Source organism: Pseudomyrmex gracilis, unplaced genomic scaffold (genome assembly GCF_002006095.1).
Source record: "Pseudomyrmex gracilis isolate BER0280 unplaced genomic scaffold, ASM200609v1 scaffold_179, whole genome shotgun sequence".
Lineage (NCBI taxonomy): Eukaryota > Metazoa > Arthropoda > Insecta > Hymenoptera > Formicidae > Pseudomyrmex > Pseudomyrmex gracilis.
Window position 1 is genome coordinate 255,139 of NW_018020763.1, and position 21,303 is coordinate 276,441.

Sequence of the window (21,303 nt, forward strand, 5' to 3'; positions counted from 1 at the left end):
TATTTATATATGTATAATTTCGTATTGATATAAGTCCTTTCCTAAACTTTATGCAAGTCTTTATCTATAGTACATGTATGTGTCTGCACATGTGTGTGTACGTGTGTGTACTATATGCATAGGTATCGCACTGTAATATGTTCATATTTATAAGTTGGATTATACAAGAATTTCGCTAAGCCGAGTCTATCTACAAAGACGAGGAGCAGAAGCGTGAGGTTTCTATCTCGCGCTTTTAGTAAGGTCGATTGGCTGTCAAGCCTCTCGAAATTCTCTTCTATATTCTTTTTTTTTTTGTTTTTTTTTTGTTTTTTTTGTTTTTTTTTTAATTCTCAAAGTGACGCACAGGTCTTTCCCCAAAAGGCAATTAATGAAATATACAGAGTTCGCTATGGTTTTTACTTAGTCTAACAGAGAAGGAAGAGAGTTGTGGGAGGGGAGCTAAATTGGCTCATTTTTTTTTCTGGAGATTTTTCGCACTTGACATTGTTCTTCCAGAGAAACATATCGTGTTTCTACTTCTCGTTTTTAATTTCACTTGTTGTTGCTTTATTTCTAGTACGAAAGCTATCTTACGCTCTTTGTATGAGAGATTACAGTCGTGTAACACAGCGAAAGTAAAGTCAGACAGAACAACGCATAGTTATTGCATGATTTTTGTTCACTTTGAGAAAGAAGAATTTAAAAAAAGAAATGAAAGAGAAAACAGCAAAAAAAAAAAAAAACAGAATCGCTATTCAATGGAAAGCGAATATTGCGCCGTGACTATAACGCTGTGACGTTCCCGATTTCTCAATATCGATATCGCATCACAGTGGTCTGTTTCCAGATACATACATATACATAGGCATTCGTATATCTGTCGTACGTTTCGCGACAGTCTACAAAAATCTCATACGACTGTCACAGCCGCGCGCGAATCCAACTTCCGAGTTCTCTCTTCGCGTTCTTGTTCCGTCATCTTATAAACTGTATTGCCACTGGCGAAATACAAGATTTTCACAAAAGAAGGTGAAGAAAATATACGAAATACATGCAGACACACAGGATCACATAAATTATCTATCTCTAAAATCCAATCTTTATTTGAGCAAAGATATTTGCAATAAAAACAAAAGATTATTCGATCAATTTAAGTATATATTAATAAAAAAAAAATAAATAAATAACGAGCTTGTAAGGTTTTTCTGTTTGAAAGTAAATAACACAATTTTTACTTTCAACAAACCTATTGACTCATTTCCGAGCAAATTAATATGAAAGTTCTAAATTCGCGAATCTGTGTTGTTAGTATTAAAATAAAACGCACAATAAAATATTTTTGTGTATGTAGAAAATATGTCTACCTTTTTTATATGAAAATCTTGTATAGTGTCTTTACCGCTTGACTAATTGATTTCGGAGACCATTCACGATAGAAAGAGAGAAAGAGAGGAAGAGAGAGAGAGAAAGAGAGAGAGAGAGAGAGAGAGAGAGAGAGAGAGAGAGAGANAGACAGAGAGAGAGAGAGAGAAAATCAGCTAAGAAGCGACGCTATATTTACAAACTGTGTGATGCACTGCATCTCGTTCTTTCGGGTTCTCGTAATTCTCGACGAATTACGAAAGTTATGTACACACCCTGACCATTTCGGCTTGGATCTGAGAGAGATTGCACTTATCCAGATGAATTCGCACTCACTTGCCAAAAGCGTTCACTCTGCCATTCTCGCGTTTCATAAGAGAGACGGATGATCTCGAACAAGCTGCGTCGATACACATCACCCAAATAGACTCTGTCTAAGATTTAATAGCGCAGTTAACTGTTCGCATCTTCGAGTACAATTCGCGGGGTAATGCTCTCTATGTATTATCGTTGATTCGTGTACGGTGACTGATTGTTTTTCGTTTTTTTTTTTTTTTTTTTTCTAAGCACCTTTTGTATCTGCTTCTCTATAATGCTCTAATCAATGTTGATTTTCGCGGAAAAAAAGCCATTTTGGTGGATATTGATTCTCATCTTACATCTATCCTGGAATAATCTCCGTGATAATTCCAAACTATTCATTGATCCTATTTTCCGCAATTCTCTTACGTTTACATCAGTCTTCGCAAAGCTGTGAAACGTTATTCGGCGTGTCGTGCCGGTTTCGGTCATACACCACACATGTTCACATTTATAATTTTCTAGACATAGTCGATTTTTTTTGTAACATCGGGTTTCGTCGACCCATGAATATTCTGTTCAAGGCCAGATTGTCACTCGGGAAGAGAAGTCAGTAAGCACCTCCGCCTTCACAACACCTCGAAGCGTTGGTTCGCGGCGTCATTGTCCCGGTAGTTCTTTCCCGACATCAGTCGATCGTCCGTGTCGACGGCGTCTTCCGATTCGTCGTCCTTGCTGTATCACGCGGGCGAGAAGGGCCTGTGAATTTTCGGATTCGGTGGCGGCGTAGCGACCCTTATCAGCCCCTGACCCTGCGACTGATTTTGAGGTGTCGGCTGACGAGGGGGCGGACTACCTCGAGAAGAGGGGGTGTGCGGACTGGGTACGGCTACTCTTAGCGGGCCCGTAACCGACAGATTCGCCGCCATCAATGGCGGACTATGAGCCTCCGATAGACTGTCCGACAAACGGGATAACCCACCGTCGGACAACCGTGACGTTTCGGATATCCTGGATATTCCCTCGGATAGCTGATGCTGGGGGTGCGGGTGGTGCAGTAGGCCGTCGTGCGGATGGAGTCTCGGCGGTGGTAGTCCCAGCGGATCTGGCAATCTGTAATCGACGAGAAAAAACACTGCATTTTCTCTGGAGAAAATACAGTTGAACAAAATCGCGATCTATTATGTTATGTCAACTTATAAAGTTTTCATTTTTGTGGCAAAAATAATAGAATATATATAAAATATCGCGACACGATATGTTCCGAGAAAGATCTCGTAAAGACGAAAACAATTTATGTATATTGAATTCTCTTACCTCGATGCCGGATCACCTCTGGGCCCTACGGCTTGAAAAGGACTCGACTCCGCAAACCTGAAAATCCCTCCGCCCGGCATATTCGGGTGATTAGGCTGCGGACTATGCGGTCCGAATCGGAAGCTCGTCGGCGGGAATTTGAAAGCCGTCGTATGACCGAATCGAAAATGCGGCTGCGTAGCATCGAAACGGAAATTTAAGGATGGAGGTGGTAAGGGACCGAGAGATCCGAGGGGAACCGGAGAAGGTTGGTGGTTCGGCGGAGGCGAGGAACTCGGCGACGGCGGTGATGTCCCTCCGAGGGAAATGTCGGAGTCCTCGCTGCTGCTGCCACCGGGACCCGGGCTCAGAGTGCGTCTCGCGTTTCCGTTTCCTTGCCCCGATTGTTGCTGCATTCTGCTGCAAAGAACGCGTATAATTTGCGATTATATCACCTGAAATTATCGGCGCGTATTGAGAGAACTTCGAAGAATCATGAGAAAATTCATCGATAAGATCGCCCGAACAACAAAGTGTAACAAAAAAGTAATGTTAATGCAAATTCAAAAGAAGAAGCGAAATACTAACATTATATTCAAATCTGTACAATATAGTAGAGAGAAAAAGAGAGCGAAAGAGAGAAAGAGAATCAACAGAATATAGTACTGCTGATAATTCAAATGTGCAAAAGTCACATTATCGTTGCAATAAAATTAATACTCGCACAAGAGAGAATCTTCTCTGTATCTTTCATGTTTAATTTCACCAACTGGGTTGTGCTTTGTTGCGCCAGGTCAACGACGGAGGTCGTGGATTAAAGTAAAAGATTGTTGGCTGTTTGAACTCTAGAGACTGTGGTCAGTTCTGGGCGGCGGGAGCAGCAGGCGGGAGCAAGGGCGCGTAGGTGTACGCTTGTGGTCGCTGTGGGAATTTTAATTCATTCCTGCTAAGAGAAAGAGAGAGAGAGAGAGAGAGAGAGAGAGAGAGAGAGAGAGAGAGAGAGAAAGAAAGATGGCACATATAGGATGTATACACATGGATGTGCACGGCCGCTGAAAACACTTTGTTTCCAGTCATCGCCACAGAGAGCGCGCGGCCGTAATTAATGAGCGCGCTCATCCTTTCTAAGTGAGAAGGTGAGGATTCACGGGAGAATAACGACGATTCTCGACGACGGGGCTCTCTCTCTCACATATAAAGGAAGGGATCCACCTCATTACTCGGCAGATCGCGGTCAGATACGGAAAAACACGGTAAACTTCACACGCGTGCACGTATACGTGCAATGAAAATGACGGATGACCGTGCGTAACGTAACCGTGTATTCGGTCTATGTATAGTCGTTGCGTATGTGCCGATCCGCACATTACGCCGCCACCTGAAAAGCACGGGCATTTTCTAAAGCGGCAATTAGGAGGTCCACATCGTCGCGATATCCCGCTCGGAGTGGAATTAACTCGTTACAGCTCAAGAGAGAGAGAGAGAGAGAAAGAGAGAGAAAGGAGGGAAAGAGAAAACTTACGAAGTCGCGATTAACGATCCCGAGAATCGGTCTTATTGAATTATTCGACCACGGAATCCCGCGGCAAAAAAGCGCACGCTCGGATCGCGCGTAGTGACGGAAAAAAACAGAGGTCGATTTGACAAACGTCGTCGCGCGCATGAAAAACCTGTTACTTCATCGGCAAGCGAACGATCGTGTGTTTATCGTCTATCAACTCCCGACTGCGAGCACAGAAAGATAAAAAAAAAAAAGAATTGTTCCCGCTTGGAAATACAAGGAGCTTGGAAAAACGAACGGTTCCGCTAAAGCATTCCGCTAAAGACAATGAGGCGTCGCGGTCGTCTTAAAAGCCTCTCGGCCGCAGATCGATCCTGTAGCGGGGTTTCCGAGATCCTCTCGTATTTTCTTTGCTAATCGAGTCTCGAGTCGGGCCCGTACTGTTACCACGGTAACGCCTTCTCGAGAGGCGGAAACGTCGAATTGTTCCGTTCTCTCTCCTTCCCGCGATCGGGGGTGGAAAAAAAACCTCCGATTACGACGAATGGTAACTTCCAAGTGACAAAGAGGAACGTGTGTGCGTTCCAGACACAAATTGATTTTATATTTTACAAGCGATATATCTATCTAAAAAAAAATTTTTAACTCTTATCTCCACAGAATAAGTAACATAAGAACATATTGGCATAATGTTTGATAAATTAAAATCCTTGCGCGCGCGCGAAAACACATACGTGTGTTTTTAATGCACTTAAAATATATTTTGTAATTACATGCGCAAAAACTTGATGTAAAAAGTCTTAGTAGCGGCACAAGAGTTAATGACGTTTTTCACGAGCCTTATCGCGCTCGAAAATATACCGCCTTCGCCACGACGAGGTTATTTAATTAACGCCACGAAAATACGTCTTGCAGTTTTATGATTCTGTGTGAATATTCATGCACAAGCTCCCTTTTCATCGCGCCTAATGGCGTATACTCAGATAGATTAATGTGACACGTCGTAGCGGAGGCGAATCCTTCCGACGATGGCGTTGAAATAATCTCCGATCGTACGTAGCGGCGGTGCGACTGAAGAGCTAAAAAGTACACGACGTGTTAATCAGATGAAATAGCGTCCTGCTCTTGCCAACGCAATCGGGACTTAATCGTGGCTGAATTATACTCGTGAATAATGAAATAATCGGCCGTGAATATGTGCTGCTAGTCGATTTTGATTGTGCACGAGCGCATGATCGTGTTGGCACGAAAGACACGAGAGAGAAGGGGGGGGAGCTATTAAAACCGTAATTCAAGATCCGCTATCAATGTCGTGTGGAAATCGAATTCCGTTACATTACTTTTGATTTTAATTCTCTTTGTTTATTCAACTCTCTTGTTTTTTATCTATTATCCTATACTATCTGTGTCCCGTACATGTGTTCCTCTCTCGTTTCCTCTTTCTTCTCTTTCACTGCAACTTTTAATTTAAAAAATTGCAATATGTAGTTTTTAAATATTAATTTTTTTTTCGCCGTTTTATTTGACGATAATATAAATTTAATTTTTGGATTTTCAGGTTCCTCTTTCTTTTTTTTTTTCCCCTTTCGCATTCTTTCACCTACACTCTCGGCCTTTCTCCTCGCCCTTCACTCACGTTTTCGCCTCCATACGCGAGACATCCGACGCGTTTTAATTATGCTCTTGGACCGCTGGCCTTTATCTTGGCCCTTTCACGAGATACCCGCACGAGGCGGCACGACTTATTATGTCCCGGGGCCTTCCGTTCTTACACGGTATTCTATGGCGATCGTACCCCATTGAGATCGTCTTAATGTCGTGGCATTAAAGCGCGGAGACTCGGGTGTCAATTTTTCGGCGCTTATAAAAGGAGTATTAAAGCACCGCGCGGTTCGGATTCCGGTCCGCCGCCGCATAGCGCCGCGGTCTCGCACTAATTACGTTCTAATAGGCGACAAATTAAAAGATTTCAGTACACACACAGATCAATACGCATGATTGTCTACAACAATTATGCATTTTAATATTTTTCATTTTTTTAATTAAATTATTTCGCGATAATACACAGCTTCTGTCTGAATAATTATCTGAACTTTTCTAAGTTACAGAACAATACCGCTTGTGGAATTGTCAATGAAATATATTTCCCTCTCTCTTTTTCTCTATTGTAACTTGTGACATCATTTTTCTCTTTCTCTCTCTTCTTAACACTTAGCTGGCATTTCATTGCCATAATTTAATTTGCAATAATCAAAATGATTAAACAAATTGCATTTATAATAGTCGCTTAATCCGATCGATAGCATTTTCAGTCCATTACATTAGCGTGTGCGCGTAATTCTTGTTTCTCCACCACAACATTATTGCTTATGAATTTACTATACATCTTCCCGTAATGTCTTTTAAATATCTTTTCACGAACATGCGCCAATATAAGGGATTAAGTACCAAGAAGGGATTCGCTGGGGAGTGTGTTGTTAGAATAATTTACGATCGAATTATGCTGATCTCTTCACGGCGAGATCAGCATTGAATTTTCCGCCCATCGATGTTCGGGAAAAGATTAATGAAGCACACGCCGTTATAATTACTACCTCGGTCGGTAAACAAACTTTTTGCATATTGTCTTAGCGTTGATAACTTCATTTATGAGACAATACATGCGGGAACTGTACTATCACAATTTTAATAAACCGGATCGATAAAACTCTATTCTTTCTGTGTGTGTGTGTGTGTGTAAAATAATATTTTTGTCTTACATATTTTTATATAAATTTCTTGTATGTGAAATTCGCGGTATGCAGAAACGTATTGAAACATCTGAATTGCGGATAAAGACGCTTAATCCGCTTCTCCATCGTTCGTTCTTTCGCGCGCACTAAAAACGATTTCGTACGCACTTCGTTATGCACTTACGTGTTGCTTGCTCGCTTGCGCGCGCGCGAACTCGCGTGGCGAATCGCAGCGCCGAAAGAGCCGCGCGATGGCAAAGGCCAACAGGTGACGTTGTACTTTCGGCGCGAGAGACGCGGTGGTGATTAAAAAAGAAATTCATCAGCAAGTCCGGGGGAAAGTATCAGGTGCAGCTAACGTCGGCGGAGCCCGAGCGCGCGGCGACGATGCACCGCCGGCCGTTCAAGTATTTATGCCGCATGACGAGTCACTTTTGGAATCCCGCCGTATATTATAAAGTATTATGCACGGGGGACGATGAGACCAGGGCTCAAACCGTGACGGAAGCTACTGTAATTACGCGCAAGATGGTCGTGCCCGCGGCAGTGGGTAGTCCCCATTGATCCCCGATCGAGAAACACGCGGTGAAAGATGCGCGGCTTTTGTCCCGGACCCCGAAGAGATAGACAAGTGTCTCGGTCGTATATTCGTATTATTCGGAATTGCGCTGAGAAATTGCGTCGTCGTCTTGTTATTGCTCCTGTCCTTGCTTGTGGTTTCTCTCGTCGCAACGTAATGTCTTGTCGTATTAATGCGACAAGTTTAATCCGGGCGCTGTGGCACTGAATATTCTCGGAGAAGACTGACTTTGAAAATTAACAATACAAAACGCAATACGCGCTTCTTCTTCAGTTTAGTTAGTGATACATCATTTCTTGAGATAAACAATTGTTCAATTGCGTGATTTATCAAAATTAACAAACGGAAAAAAAATTAATAAAACCAACAGACACACTGTCGACATATATGCACACATTCTTCATTCCACTCGACATTTCGAGTTGAAAACGTGATCGTTGAGCGAACGACGACAACGACTCGATCCTTGAACTGGCGAGTGAGTTCGCGCACGATTGTTCATTTCTTCTCACAAGACGCAACATAATAATACTCTTTGGTAAACAAAAAAAACAAACAAGAAAAAAAAGACAACGCGATCGATTTCGATCCGATATCACAAGCGGATCTATTTTACGAGCCTGCGAGAGACTGACGCGGGATATCGTTTTAACAGAATCTAACCCCGTGTCAGGGAACACCGTGGATTTCGTGCGTGGTACGAGAGAGACCATCTCCCCGGCCTTTCCCCTCTCGCACAGATCCACCCCGTGTCAATGCTAAATACCCGGTATACGCACAATGGAGTACATATCGTTCGAGAATCTGAGCCATGCGAAGTCCTCCACAAAAGGTAACTGGATACCGGTACGAGGAAGAAACGGCATGTGAACAGAGGCTCCGCGATTTCAAGGGAGGTTACTACGGACCCCCTCGTGTCTTTTTATTTTTTCTCTTTCCCTCTCCGCGCGCCTTCCCGCATGTCCTGCCTCGCCGCGTCGTTTCGCTCTCGTTTCTCAACTTCTTTTTTTTTTTTTTTTTCGACGCTAGCTTATTTTTAATAGCCGCTAATAGAGATGTTAAAACGATACGGGCCCTCTCGCTCGACTCGGAACCCGATGCTCAATTCTTTTCTCGCTGTCGCGGACCTCTTTCTCACTCGTCCCGGGTTTTTCCCCCTCGCTTGTGTCTTTGGAGAAAAGCGCGATGCGTTCTGGCGCGTTCCATTTACGATCGTGAAGCGAGTAAACAACGTCAATGAAGGGTGGTATACTGAAATATAAAGAAAAACTTGGCTTGATTGTGATAGATTGACGAAACGATGTGATCTGATGTTCAAATCAAGTAATATCTGTCTCGAAATAACTATTCGAATGATTCAAAATAAAATAATTAAATTTGTAAAAATATTTTATAAAGTAATTTTGTTTGCTTCTTATTTATCAAATTTTTTTTCTCTTTGAATCCTACAAAAAATTACATTGGTTTATTTAAAAAATTTGGAAACTTTGACACAAAATATCGTGCGAAACAAAAGTGCGTGCAAGAAAGCGCGATACGTCGTTCGCACAATTTTATTACACCGCTGTTCCCGTCCGCGATGTTGCATTAGGCGGATAACACGCTCGAAACAAAGAAGCAGGCCTGCTCGCGCATTACGCCGGAGACGTTCGAGTGGCAGCACGATGAGAGCGGAGGCAGCATCGCGGACAGGTAGTCCGTGATTTGCAACATTTTTATCCGGGGTTAACATCGGGGGACGTCCTCCTTGCTGCGGCATGACGACGAGGAGGGAAGTGACGGTTTGCATTTACTGGTCCCGGCCACGAGACGGTCGGGTTGACAGGCCAGAAAGATCTTTCTTTCCGTCTTTCCGTCGCTTCGTGTCTCGGGAGCTCTGAGAAATCGGGCAAATGTTTGCTTGCGAACAAAGAGTATCCACTGACGTGGCGACCTTACTTGTTCCGCCGTCGTCGTGCAGGCGACCAATCCCGGCAAGCTTCGATGTATGTTTGAAGATTTTTAAGTGCACGATGCATTGACCGAAAACCGATACCCACGCGCGTCTCCCATCCGCGATCGGAGACGGATATTTCCTTTCTAGGCGAATTTCTAGTTTGCTTTGGGACAAAAAACGTTTTACCATCACGTTCGTAGAAAATGAGAATTTGCCTCGTGTAAATTGCTACTCAATTTTCACTCGTTTTTTTTTTTTTTTTTTTTATACTACCATTTATGCTAATTATATTTGTATCTTGTTAATAATATGTTCGTATTTGTGCGATCGAGTATATTTACATTTTGAATCATATACACGCGCCGGCTGCATCGAGTGACGTTACCTTGACTTACTTTGAGCGAAATTAATTATCCGACGTGTATAAGTCAAGCAGGATAATTTGCGATACGTTATCGGCTGATATATATAATTAATAATATCGCGTTGTAATACTACCAGCAATCTCGAGTTGCATCACGGACACGTAACACACACACACACACACGCGTTGAATTCAATATTACTCAAATTATAGCTTAACACGATAGCGCACACATGATAGCTATCACATTAATTTTGCAGTCCATTAATAGATACGTATAATAGTACCGACTGTAATAGCACTGAGACCGACCCTGACCTCGGACCACGAAACACATGAAATGTTACAATATGGTTTATCAGAAATACATCTAAATTTTTTTAATCAAAATTTCTTCATTTAAAAAATACAATAAAAATTGATTTTTATAAAAACATCAAAAATCAGAAGCATATCAATTTTTACATTCGTCATTATGAGGAATAGGTTTGTCACATTAGCAAAATAGGCGTCTCTTTCCTCCCTCCCATCTCGGAGAAGAACGCGCTCGGTGACTAGAGATGACGACAAACATTTTCCTACAGGAGCGTAGACATGTCGAGTGTTTGCCCAGGCGGGTTCATACGAGATACCCAAGATTCCCTGGCCATTCTCCGTGGGAAAAATCTCCGAAAATTAAATCCTTATCCCGGTCGTCTGTAATAACGAAGATGAGAACACGCGGCGGCGCTAATCCTGTTGTCTCAGTTTTGTACACGAGTTGTGTTCCGAGCGGCCGACAGAAAGAAATTACCTATCGATCTTCCTCTCTCGGGCAAATTATCCGCGCAACGAAAAAAAAAAATGTCATCTGCATTGGAGCGAGATAAATGAGAGAAAAATTCCAAAACGTCTCTCCTCCGCGAACCTTAAAACGCTTGCGTTTTTGTTCGACCAATCGCAAATCGACAGCTTAATGACTCGAGTGTCCCTAATCGATTACCTAAAGTGTTTTGAAAAAAAACGGGGACCGCCATCGTGATATGCTTCGTGGAATTTTACACTAATTACGGATCTTGTTTTGGTTTTGTTCGCTTCCGTGAATCTTAAATGATGCGACATGGTGCATCGAACGATATCTGCTTCAAGTGTTTTACAACTGATCAAAGAAAATAAAGCCGACAACAGTTTTGACGAAGGATGAACAAGATACAGATATATATATATATATTAACAACGCACTTAAACTTTTCAAAGTAGAATTACGTTTCGACTAGTCAAATCTTTTGATATTGAAAAATTAGCCGAGATATGTTTTCAATACATTTTCTTAACGTCAGTAATACAGTTTGCATGAATTTTGTTTGGGTTTGCCACGAGAATTAGAAATTACACCGCGCGTGAATACTTACTTACTTGGACGCGCGGGAATTCGGCGTTTCATTTAATTTAATGACCCGTTCTCCAAAGGAGAGACGCTCGGATACGTACATCAGAAATCGCTCGGTAAATAATTAATATGTAATCAGACTCTGTTTGTGTGCGCGAGAGCGGTAGGGACACGAATGTCTCGTCTCATAAGGTAGCAAGGGGCGTCATCGAGGCAACGCCAGAACGAAGGGTGTTTGCCGGCAAACATTGTGAAGGGCCTCTTAACGTATCCTAAACGTGTGCGTAGGGTTCTTTTTGTCAGAAGAGGTGACGCGGTAGATGGAATCAGAAAGAGAGAGAGAGAGAGAAAGAGAGAGAGAGAGAGAGAGAGAGAGAGAGAGAGAGAGAGAGAGAGAATAAGAGAAACTTACGATGTTCATCTACTTGCTTTTCACGGCGGATTGACGCGGAAATGGAAGGTTCTTGAAGAAGTGCCCGGGAGAAACAATGAAAGACGGATATGTCCTCCAGAATCTTTTCTCTCTGCCGTGTAAACCTTTCTTTTCACTCTTTTTATGTTTTAAACTTTCCCCTGCATGTACTTATATAAATGCTCACACCCTTCGATATATAAATGTATAAAATTTGCTTAAAAACTAACTTTTGTTTTGATTCTCAAATTTCCACGGTAATTTAACGTTGGATACGATTGCTTCTCTCCCCGAAATCTCGTCTTCGAGCAGAATCAGTTACTATATTGTATCCGAGGAGTATTTCGAGAAGGAGCTACTTTGTAGGTGGTCGCCGGCGGAACGAATTCTAACTGTTCGCGAGACTCGGGGAAACAGGACGAGATCGAAAGAGCCGCTACACAATCGATGCCTCTCAATTATCGCATGACGGAGGAGAGGAGAGGAGGAACCTCAATGGCATCCGATTGAGGCACGCGCCGTCGCTTAGAGGCTCTCCGAGGTTCGAGGGCCCTCGAATCGATTCGAGTCCCGTGGCACACTTCGGGGCAAATTAAGTTTCGCTCCTGAAATATGCCCTCTCTCTCTTTTCCTCCCTCCCTCTCTCCTCCCTCTCATCCTCTTTCTTTCTGTGGCTTTCCTCCGTGCACTTCGTCTCTGTCGGATCTCGTTCGGTGGCAGCGTTGCGAATTACCGCGAGACGTTTATTTCGTCCGCCCGTCGAATGGAGAGACGCGGCGAACGAAAATTCTACGCCGGCCGGATGAATAGCCCCGTTTTCTTGCAACAGATAAAAAGCGGATAAGGAGCCGCTTCGTAAAAAGCAACCCTGCTCGAGCCGCCAAACGCCTGTTTAGAATTGCGTTTTTTAACATTTAAAAATAGCTGTTTAAAAAACAAGAAGATACAGCAATACCTTTATTCATTCAAACATACGCGCAAAAAGTCCGCGACGTGTTCACTTTTAGAAAATGGAATGAAATAATTGGTATATTACAAATCTCCCTCTCTCTCTCTCTTTCTCTCTCCGGATCGTGTAAAAAATATGAGGTAAAAGTCTCGAGAGGCGAGCAGCTGCAAATTGCTTTGGACCGGTTAACAAAAATGCACTCCGCAATCCCCTTGATGGATACACATCGTTAGGCGGAGACACGGCGGCGGAAGAGATCTGCGCGGGTGCAAAAAGAGGAGGCAGCCTCCGGTAACCTCTCGCTTGCACCGTGACGCACGCTCAATTAACCATATTCAGGGGAAAAAATTCGCCGTCCAAATTCTGCGCGACAGCCCGTGAAGCCTGTGGCTCGTGTTTACCGCGAGTTCTCGATCGAGAACCCGGGAGGATGTCCGCGGAGGAGCGTATCGCGGGCGGTCGGGAGAGAAGAAAAAGGCAGAAAAGTGCGGGAGGCCCTATTGAAGTCTATCGTTGTATCGTTTTTCAAAGAGTTTCCTACCTCTTTCTGTCCTCACTTCTTTCCTCGACTTCTCTCCTCTCGCACACATCGTCTATCTCTTCCCGTAGTCCTCGTATATCTCCTTCGGCATGAAGGAATATCGTATACGCCGCGGTGAAGGTATAAGATTTCACGTGTATACGCAGGATGGATCAGATTGGTCTGGCCTTAAGCCGTCGCAAATTACCCCGTAAGCCTTTTAGTCGTCGTGTGTGTTTGGCTGGCTGCGCCCTAGACTCTATCCTTCCCCCTTCCCTCTCTCTCTCTCTCTCTCTCTCTCTTTCTCTTCCGTCTTCAGCTTGACATCCGTCCCTTCTGTTATCCGCGCGCGTTATTATTTTGTTGCTCCGTAATATTCCCGGGACCCCCGTGGGGCTTGCCACTTTAAAGAGAATCTAACTGGAGCTCGTGCCTTGGGGTACATTACAGAAATGATTCTAAACGGGGCATTGTTATAGTTCGCATATTCAAAGACCAAAAGTTTTCAAATTTAAAAATATATATGAATAAAAATATGTATATAAACATATGAATTTAATTATTTATATGAAGATATGGTGTTTATTTTTTTCTGCGTTTTAAAAGCACGCGCAATAAAACATTCAATATTTGCATTTATTATTTTAATTTTTTTAAAATTATTCTACGTAATTAATGTGACTTGTGTAATCTCTATTTTTTAAATTGTTTAAACAAGGTTCTATAAAAAGGTAATTTACAAAAATACTCCATTTTCACAGATTATTAATAAATCGTTGTAAAATATGTTTAATTATCTTTTTTCGGGCTGTTAAAAAGCAAGTTACGTTTATTTATGATATAAAAGATATAAGCGTTCACAAAATGTCTCTTTGCTCTCGGGTACATCGTCTTTAGCAAGTCGCTAGAGTTCGAAAGACCAAGATACGAAGCCCGGGGGGACGTGGGAGTAAAAATTTAAATTTAACGCAATTTCGAGTGATTACTACGACCCGTTCTCTGATACACCCCTTATATACTCATCCCTTGATTGGCTTACATTGTCGATGCTTAACCGTTTCATGCACCAGTGACCGACTAGGGGGATATCATTGCGCGCGATAGGGGTAACGCTTTTACGGCCCGAGGCTGTGAGTATCGTCATTGTCAAAATTCAAATGTAAAAATTGTAACGCAGACGTCGATAGCGCGACACGCTGTCGCGCATTTCGCGGACGCTGGCTATGCGAGTGAAATCGTTTACCAAATTTCATTCGGATGAACAAACGCTTTCGCCAGAACGACCGGTCTGACAAAAAGTTCCAAGTTCGTTTAATTTCACAATTTATTACAGCGTGTACTTTTTGTGATGGCGTATTATCTATATCGTGCAATGTAACTCTAAAATGAACACACACACACACACACACACACACACACACACACACAAAATCGATAACGCATGCATATTAAACGTAGAAGAGAAGAGATTTAAAAAATATTTATTTATATTATTTAAAAAAAAGTTCTTTTGACCGCATCGATGGATTAAACGCGCTTTCTTTTACATTCAAAATTAAACTTCGAACTCTTATCTTTCTTAATCTTTTACGAAAATAATTCAATTTTTAAGTTACGTGGATCACACACGTAAATGATTGTTTTGCAAACAAAAAAAAAACTTAAACGGTGCATATGCGTTATTCTCTTTATTGCACAAGTATAACGCATGCAGGTATCATCCGATACCTTGGCTTAACTATAATACGCACATCTTTCGTGTACATGCGTGTGCAAGTAGTAGGTACAGTGCGGGCAGGTATACGTGTATGCGCATCGAATGTACGCATGGAGAGATACCATCTCATTCAAGGATCAGGATCAGGAGGACCGTGGTGTTGCATTACATCACCGGTTATCCCTAATATACCGGGTGTTCTCTTAACGAGACCGCAAACGAGCGTCGTATTACCGGGAGAGAGATCGGTCTTTAGCGCTCGGCGAACAAAAGAAATCCCAAGTTTTCTCTCCTCTAGTTGCGAGATGAAGAGCGAAGAGAAGTCTGTCATGATCTCCGTTCGATCGCTCTTTTCGATATAATCGCGACCATCGGAAAATCTGCGCCACGCTTCGAAGCGCGCAAAGCCGCAACACGTTGCGGAACACGTTGTAAAACGCATAAATCACACATGCGCCATTAAAATATCAATGCCGTATAATTACTTCGCGCATATTAATTGCGCAAACAACCGCAACGGAACGCGAATATATATATATATATATATATATATATATATATATATATATCGCGCGCTGCGAGTCGACGAGATACGCGATAATCGCTGGCAAAACACGTGGCCGGGCGTGCGCGCACACAGACGCGCGGCAATCATTTCGTTTATCCTCCTCTCGACAACCGCAACGGAACGCGAATATATATATATATATATATATATATATATATATATATATATATCGCGCGCTGCGAGTCGACGAGATACGCGATAATCGCTGGCAAAACCCATCATCTTCGCGCCGAATTAGCATGTAGATATATTGTCCGAAACGATAATAATCATTCGATATTTCTTAATAATGCAGTCACATCACAATCGGAGGAATGTGTACGTGGCAGCAATATAAAATGTGATATACAAGATGTCAAAAGAAAGAAAATAATGTACTGTAGACTTCTATAATATATCACATCGCGCTTGTAAATGCTTATGTCGCAAGATTTACTGGCGTCTGATTAAGCAATTAAGCCGCACGCTGTAGCACGCTTTGTGGTGTTTTTGCTGCGCGCCGAGAGAGCAATGGCTCGCTTCCTCGTTATACATTCTCCGGAGTTTTCGATATGGAGAGGCCTGTCAAATCCTCTACATTCATCCGGTTCTCCTGTCGACCTGCTCTTCGCTACGGTATCTCTCGCGATCGGACGCAAACGAGATATGTTCGAGAGGAGAAAGATAGAAAGAGAAAGAGAGAGAGAGAGAGAGAGAGAGGAGGGAAAAATATGTCAGAAATCTCGTCACGGTGTACATCGCGCTAATTGTCGCTATATAATCTACGTGGCGAGACCGAAATTCCAGGTTGTTAGAGGCTAACGATTGCGCCGGCAACGAGAAGAGAGAGAGAGAGAGAAGAGGAAAACGTGAGAGGTGGGACGTTAATTATCGCGGCTAATAACGCGACTACGCGCCGTATAGCTGCAAGAGTCGATCCCCGACTTCCTGACTTATCGTCTCTCTCAATCGCGACATCTGCTTTTTGATATATGCTGTGAAATATGTTTTGCGAGAATTAAGTGATATATATTTTTTTAATATAAATAACTACGTTCTCTTATTAAACAAAAAAAGAATTTTTCTGTTTTGTGCAGTTTTTCGCACAAAGAGACGGAAAAGTCCAATAAAATTTACCGATGCTTTTTGCAGATAGGAATCTTAAATTGTGAAGGTTTAAGCGCTGTCTCAACGCGAAATTAGATTTATCAAGACGAGAGGCGCAGAATCGAGCCGTGGAAATCGAGCAGCTTCGTCGGGCAAAAATCCGTTTAGCTAATTTTTGCCCGACGACGCGCCCCCTCCGCGGCGCCGGTTGTTGATTCATTTTATTAATTTTTCTCATTCTTCGCGATAACTCGATCGCGCGGAGCAAACAGCAGAACGGCGACGCATTTGCGACGAAGTTAAGGATATTATCAGTAACCACCCCAAAAATTCTATCTGTTCTGCCGGTGAGGTAGGTACTTCGCCGGAACTTTTCTCTCGCTGCGTAAGAAAGTTAGCAGAGACGCGTTTCTTTATTTGTAAATTAATAACCAGAAGCGTTTGTTTTAAAATCTTGTAAATATAATTTATTATGAATATTTAAATACTTGTTTCTCTCTATAACATATTTATCTCATGGCTTTTTATACAAAATATAAAAGAAACGCGCACCATTGATGAAAAATCTTGAACTACAGAAAGTAGAAAAGATAAACTGATAGGGATGTTTCTCTCAAGTGATGGCGGACGAGTCGTTGACCAGTCCGTTGGGAATAAACGCGCAGCCGGGAAGAAAAATTAAACGCATTCGGAGTGCCGTACGATAGAGCGCGGGAGGTGAAGGTGAATCAATTTCTGACGTGCGCGTGTAAACCAATTTCAGGCAATTTCGCGTCAAGAATAGCCTCTTCAACAATGAATTGACCCACGCGAGGACCTTTCCAATTTTAACCGATCTTGAGAATACTTCTTCGAAAGTGCTCCGGTCGCCGTCTTCGGTCCGGAACCTTCTCTTATATCCCCTCGTCCCTGTTAAACGATCATGGGACCACGTCGAATTAGATTCGCCTGAATTTCCCTGACCAAGAGAGAGAAAGAGAGAGAGAGAGAGAGAGAGAAAGATAATTCACTTTGGACTATTTTTCCATAAATCTGACCTCTCAAATTCTGCCGCAAAAATTTTTCTACGGTTTTCATATCGCAATGCTACTTTTTGCAGATTAGGCATGCGTGAAAATGTACATAACTTATGAAGCAAAATATTGCCAAAATAAATATTTTAGTAATTTCTACAAATAAGATCAAATGTGAAATTTGTCCTCGTTTATGTTTCAACTTCTTTCAATTCTATGTTGTCATTATACTGTCGTAACACATTGCTCGCATTTCGTCTTTCGAGGAAATTAGAAGAGGATTTGTCGATCGCGTCTCTCGGGAATTAGCTATGCTTCGGCAATTCTGCGGCGCGAATATTCGCGCCGTATGCGTGTGTCCGGAGCGAAATTAACGAATCCCTGCTCCCCGGAGGCAGTGGAATATCCCGCATCCGCGGGAGTGGTGCCTCGACGACGTAATGCCGGATATATATTCCGCCTGATATTGCCAGTCCCTTTTCAATGTATCGAGTTCTTGAAGTGTCAAATTTAATAAGCTGCATTGCTCCCTTCTGACGGAGGATGCTCTTCGAGAAGGAAACTTCAAATTTTCTTTACGATAACGTTTAAATCCAGGTGAACAATAAACTCGTCGCTTTCTTCAAACGATTTTTCTTGATATATCGAAATGAAAAAATGACAGATACGTTTTATCCAAAAACATACAAACGAATGCGACAAATATAAATCAAGATGTAATGAAAATATGTTAAATGCAAATGTCAATACGTCTCGACTTTAATTCTAAGTCATCTTCAGTTGATGATGTACACAACTTAAATCAACAATCACTTTGACCAAGTATTAGATAATGTAAGATTTCTCAGTACACTCTTTTATCTAATAATTTAATACAAAATGATGTCAAATTAATTAAAAGTGAAGTGTGCACTGTCACAGATCGAACATCTTAAAAGTTCAGTCTAGAACTGAGAGTTTTATATACTGTACGTAAAAATTTTTAATGATTCAATTTTTATTAAATAATGTCATTAGCAAATGTTACACACTAATTTATTTATCTCTAATGCGCATGAAAATTTATTTTTAACGTATTTACTTGCACTAGAAATAAAAAGTTCTATTTCTTTGTTACTTAACGCAATGTTTTATATATATTATGTTTAACATTTGCGATATTTTGTCAGCATGACAGAAAGAGTCGTCTAGATGCTGCGTACGAAACAGCGCGCAGCTCTCTCGTCTATCGATTCTCCGGTGCGCGGCGGTGTCTAGGGAAAGAGCAGGGGAATAAAGGACGTGGCAAGAAGCTGCGATATTACGTTTACGGCGAACACGGCGCAAACGACGAGCAACTAATTACAGCTTTGATAATGACCAAGCCCTTGTTAAGGCAACGAGCCGATGCTGTTACGCGCGCGCGCACGATATCGTTAGCCACAACGAGATCCGCCTCATAGTAGCAACAATGTTAGCGCTGTCATAAAGTTTCATACACCGCGCGCAGAATATGAAGCATGCAAAATACTTGTTATAAAAGCGGCAATTTAAATATTATTATCCTGTCATTCCGCGCAAGTGGGTGAAAGATGTTTCGATTTCTTTTCTCTCGTGCCCGTTTAAAAACGTAACGCACACACACATACATGTATATATATATATATATATATAAGACACACATATACACGCGAAAAACTCGTATCCCGGAAACCGTTTTAATGACCGTGAGCAAAAAACTATCGAGAGAGGATCGAGTGATACCGCGCGAACGGATGAATAGATGGAAGTTTCGAAATTAATCTTCGCATCCCATCGATCCTCGGGTGTATATACTACCTGCAAAACGCGGTAACGGGATTACATGCAGATTTCGTAGCGTGCCGCGACGACGACGCAGCCAGTCGTTGCGGTTTTTGCTCGCGTTTTCGGTAGGTGGACACACGTATACACACGTTTGCACGTGTGCGTGTGCGTTACGCGTGCGTACACACGCGTCCAAGAGAACACACCGGCACACGCTTGCGCGCCATGCAGATGATATCTCCACGGACGCTGGGCGTTGTGTGTACACGTGAAAGGAGAGCGGGAAGCGCCGCAAGAAAAGACACGGCCGTGCAAGAAGAGAACCCGGGGATACGTTGTATGTACGTCGGTAGGTAATTAACCCGTTATCTTCGGCATCCTCCGGCTGCGATTAATTTCACGTCTCACCGTACGGCGCGATATTCTTCACGCGTGTCACGCGTCCGCAACGACATCGAGCGACATTAATCGACCGGGCGACTTTTCAGCCGTGCAACTTAACACGCCCGGTGTTGACTCTTTAACGGGTCCTGAATTTAATGTGGATTTGCGTGTGTGTGTGTGTGTGTGTGTGTGTGCGCGCGCGCGTGTAATTTTATTCGCGAAATAACAGAAGCGGATATCGAGAATGTAATGAGAATTTTTTTTTTTTTTTTAGATTTGCTCTCAATACCGTTAGACGCGATTGAATTGTTTTAGATATTGCGTTATTGTTCTGTAGAAAAATCAACAGCGAAAAAATATTTTCTCCAAGTGTACATTATCTTGGTGTCTTAACGACCGGTTAGAGCATTTTGTAATTTTGTAACATAGCCGGTAGCACAACCGGTTTTCTTGCTTAGAAAGCGATCCCTTTTTTTAATATCAACCGCGCGCACTATCCGCATATCGATTTGTCGTACGATAAGTGGCAGCGGTGTTGTAAACGGCAAAATAATCGTCGAGAAGCGGCCGACCACTAATGCGTTTAATATTCGCTTCGATGATGAAAAAGAAGGATTTTATCGAGAGAAAGAAAGAGAGAGAAAGAGAGAGAGAGAGAGAAAAAAAAAAAGAAAGAAGAGATAGCGTCGGCTTTCACGAATCGATGACATCTCGACCACGGAAATCATGTAAGTGCTCGCGGGATCGATGCTCCGGATATGCGACTCGAAAATAAGATTTTGTTTCAAGGTGACGTGTTCTGATACCGTAAAGTATAATCTCTCTCTCTCTTTCTTTCTCTCTTAACGAGACGTGAAAGACAAGAGTGAAAAATTACTTGTAAAACTTTTCGAACACTTTCTGTCAAAGACTCAAAAAGTAGGTTTCTGTTCTCTGTTGTGACGTCCTAATGACACTCGCAACGTGTATTGTGACACACTGGCATCCTGGATCATTATACTCGCGCAACGTTTCAATGTTTTCGCGCGTAATAATCCGTGGCACGCTAATTAGCTGATGATTGCAACAACAAGACAAGGTAAATCGTTTGGATTTTTGTGCATCCGCTTAAAGGATTCACATGTATGTGCGCGAGGACCATTAATTTCAAGGTAACGCGTAATCGCAGAATGATGACGACATCGCAGACTCTCGGTGCATTATTCACAGGAATATTGTTCACTCGGACGTCGATTGTATTGCGTATTCGGCAAACCACCGCTCGATTCTTTGCGCCGATATCAGTTTCGATAACACCGAGACATTTGTTTTTACATTTCCGCTGTAATTAGAACGGTAGTTGCACACGCCGCGCCGAGCGCACCTTACACGTGCACGCTGCGCTCCGTGTGCAGAATTAGCTGCGCGACTTTGCGCAACGCAAGAACGTATTATACAAAAAAGATAT

General features: G+C 42.5%; 1 protein-coding gene across 3 annotated transcripts in view; it reads right to left on the bottom strand.

Annotated features, from left to right (window-relative positions):
* Window positions 1-1,888: 1,888 nt before the first annotated feature.
* Window positions 1,889-21,303, bottom strand: part of LOC109857981 (homeobox protein SIX6-like) — a 46,838-nt gene continuing 27,423 nt past the window's right edge. Inside the window, exons 2-3 of one of the 3 annotated variants that reach the window (XM_020434807.1) lie at window positions 2,962-3,357; window positions 1,889-2,790 (exon numbers count right to left, since the gene is read on the bottom strand). In XM_020434807.1, coding sequence (XP_020290396.1) covers window positions 2,385-2,790; window positions 2,962-3,357 — 802 coding nt within the window. In that variant the 3' untranslated portion in view covers window positions 1,889-2,384. Of the gene's footprint in view, window positions 2,791-2,961; window positions 3,361-21,303 lie in introns of all 3 variants that reach the window. The other 2 variants (XM_020434808.1, XM_020434806.1) reach the window with 2 other exon arrangements.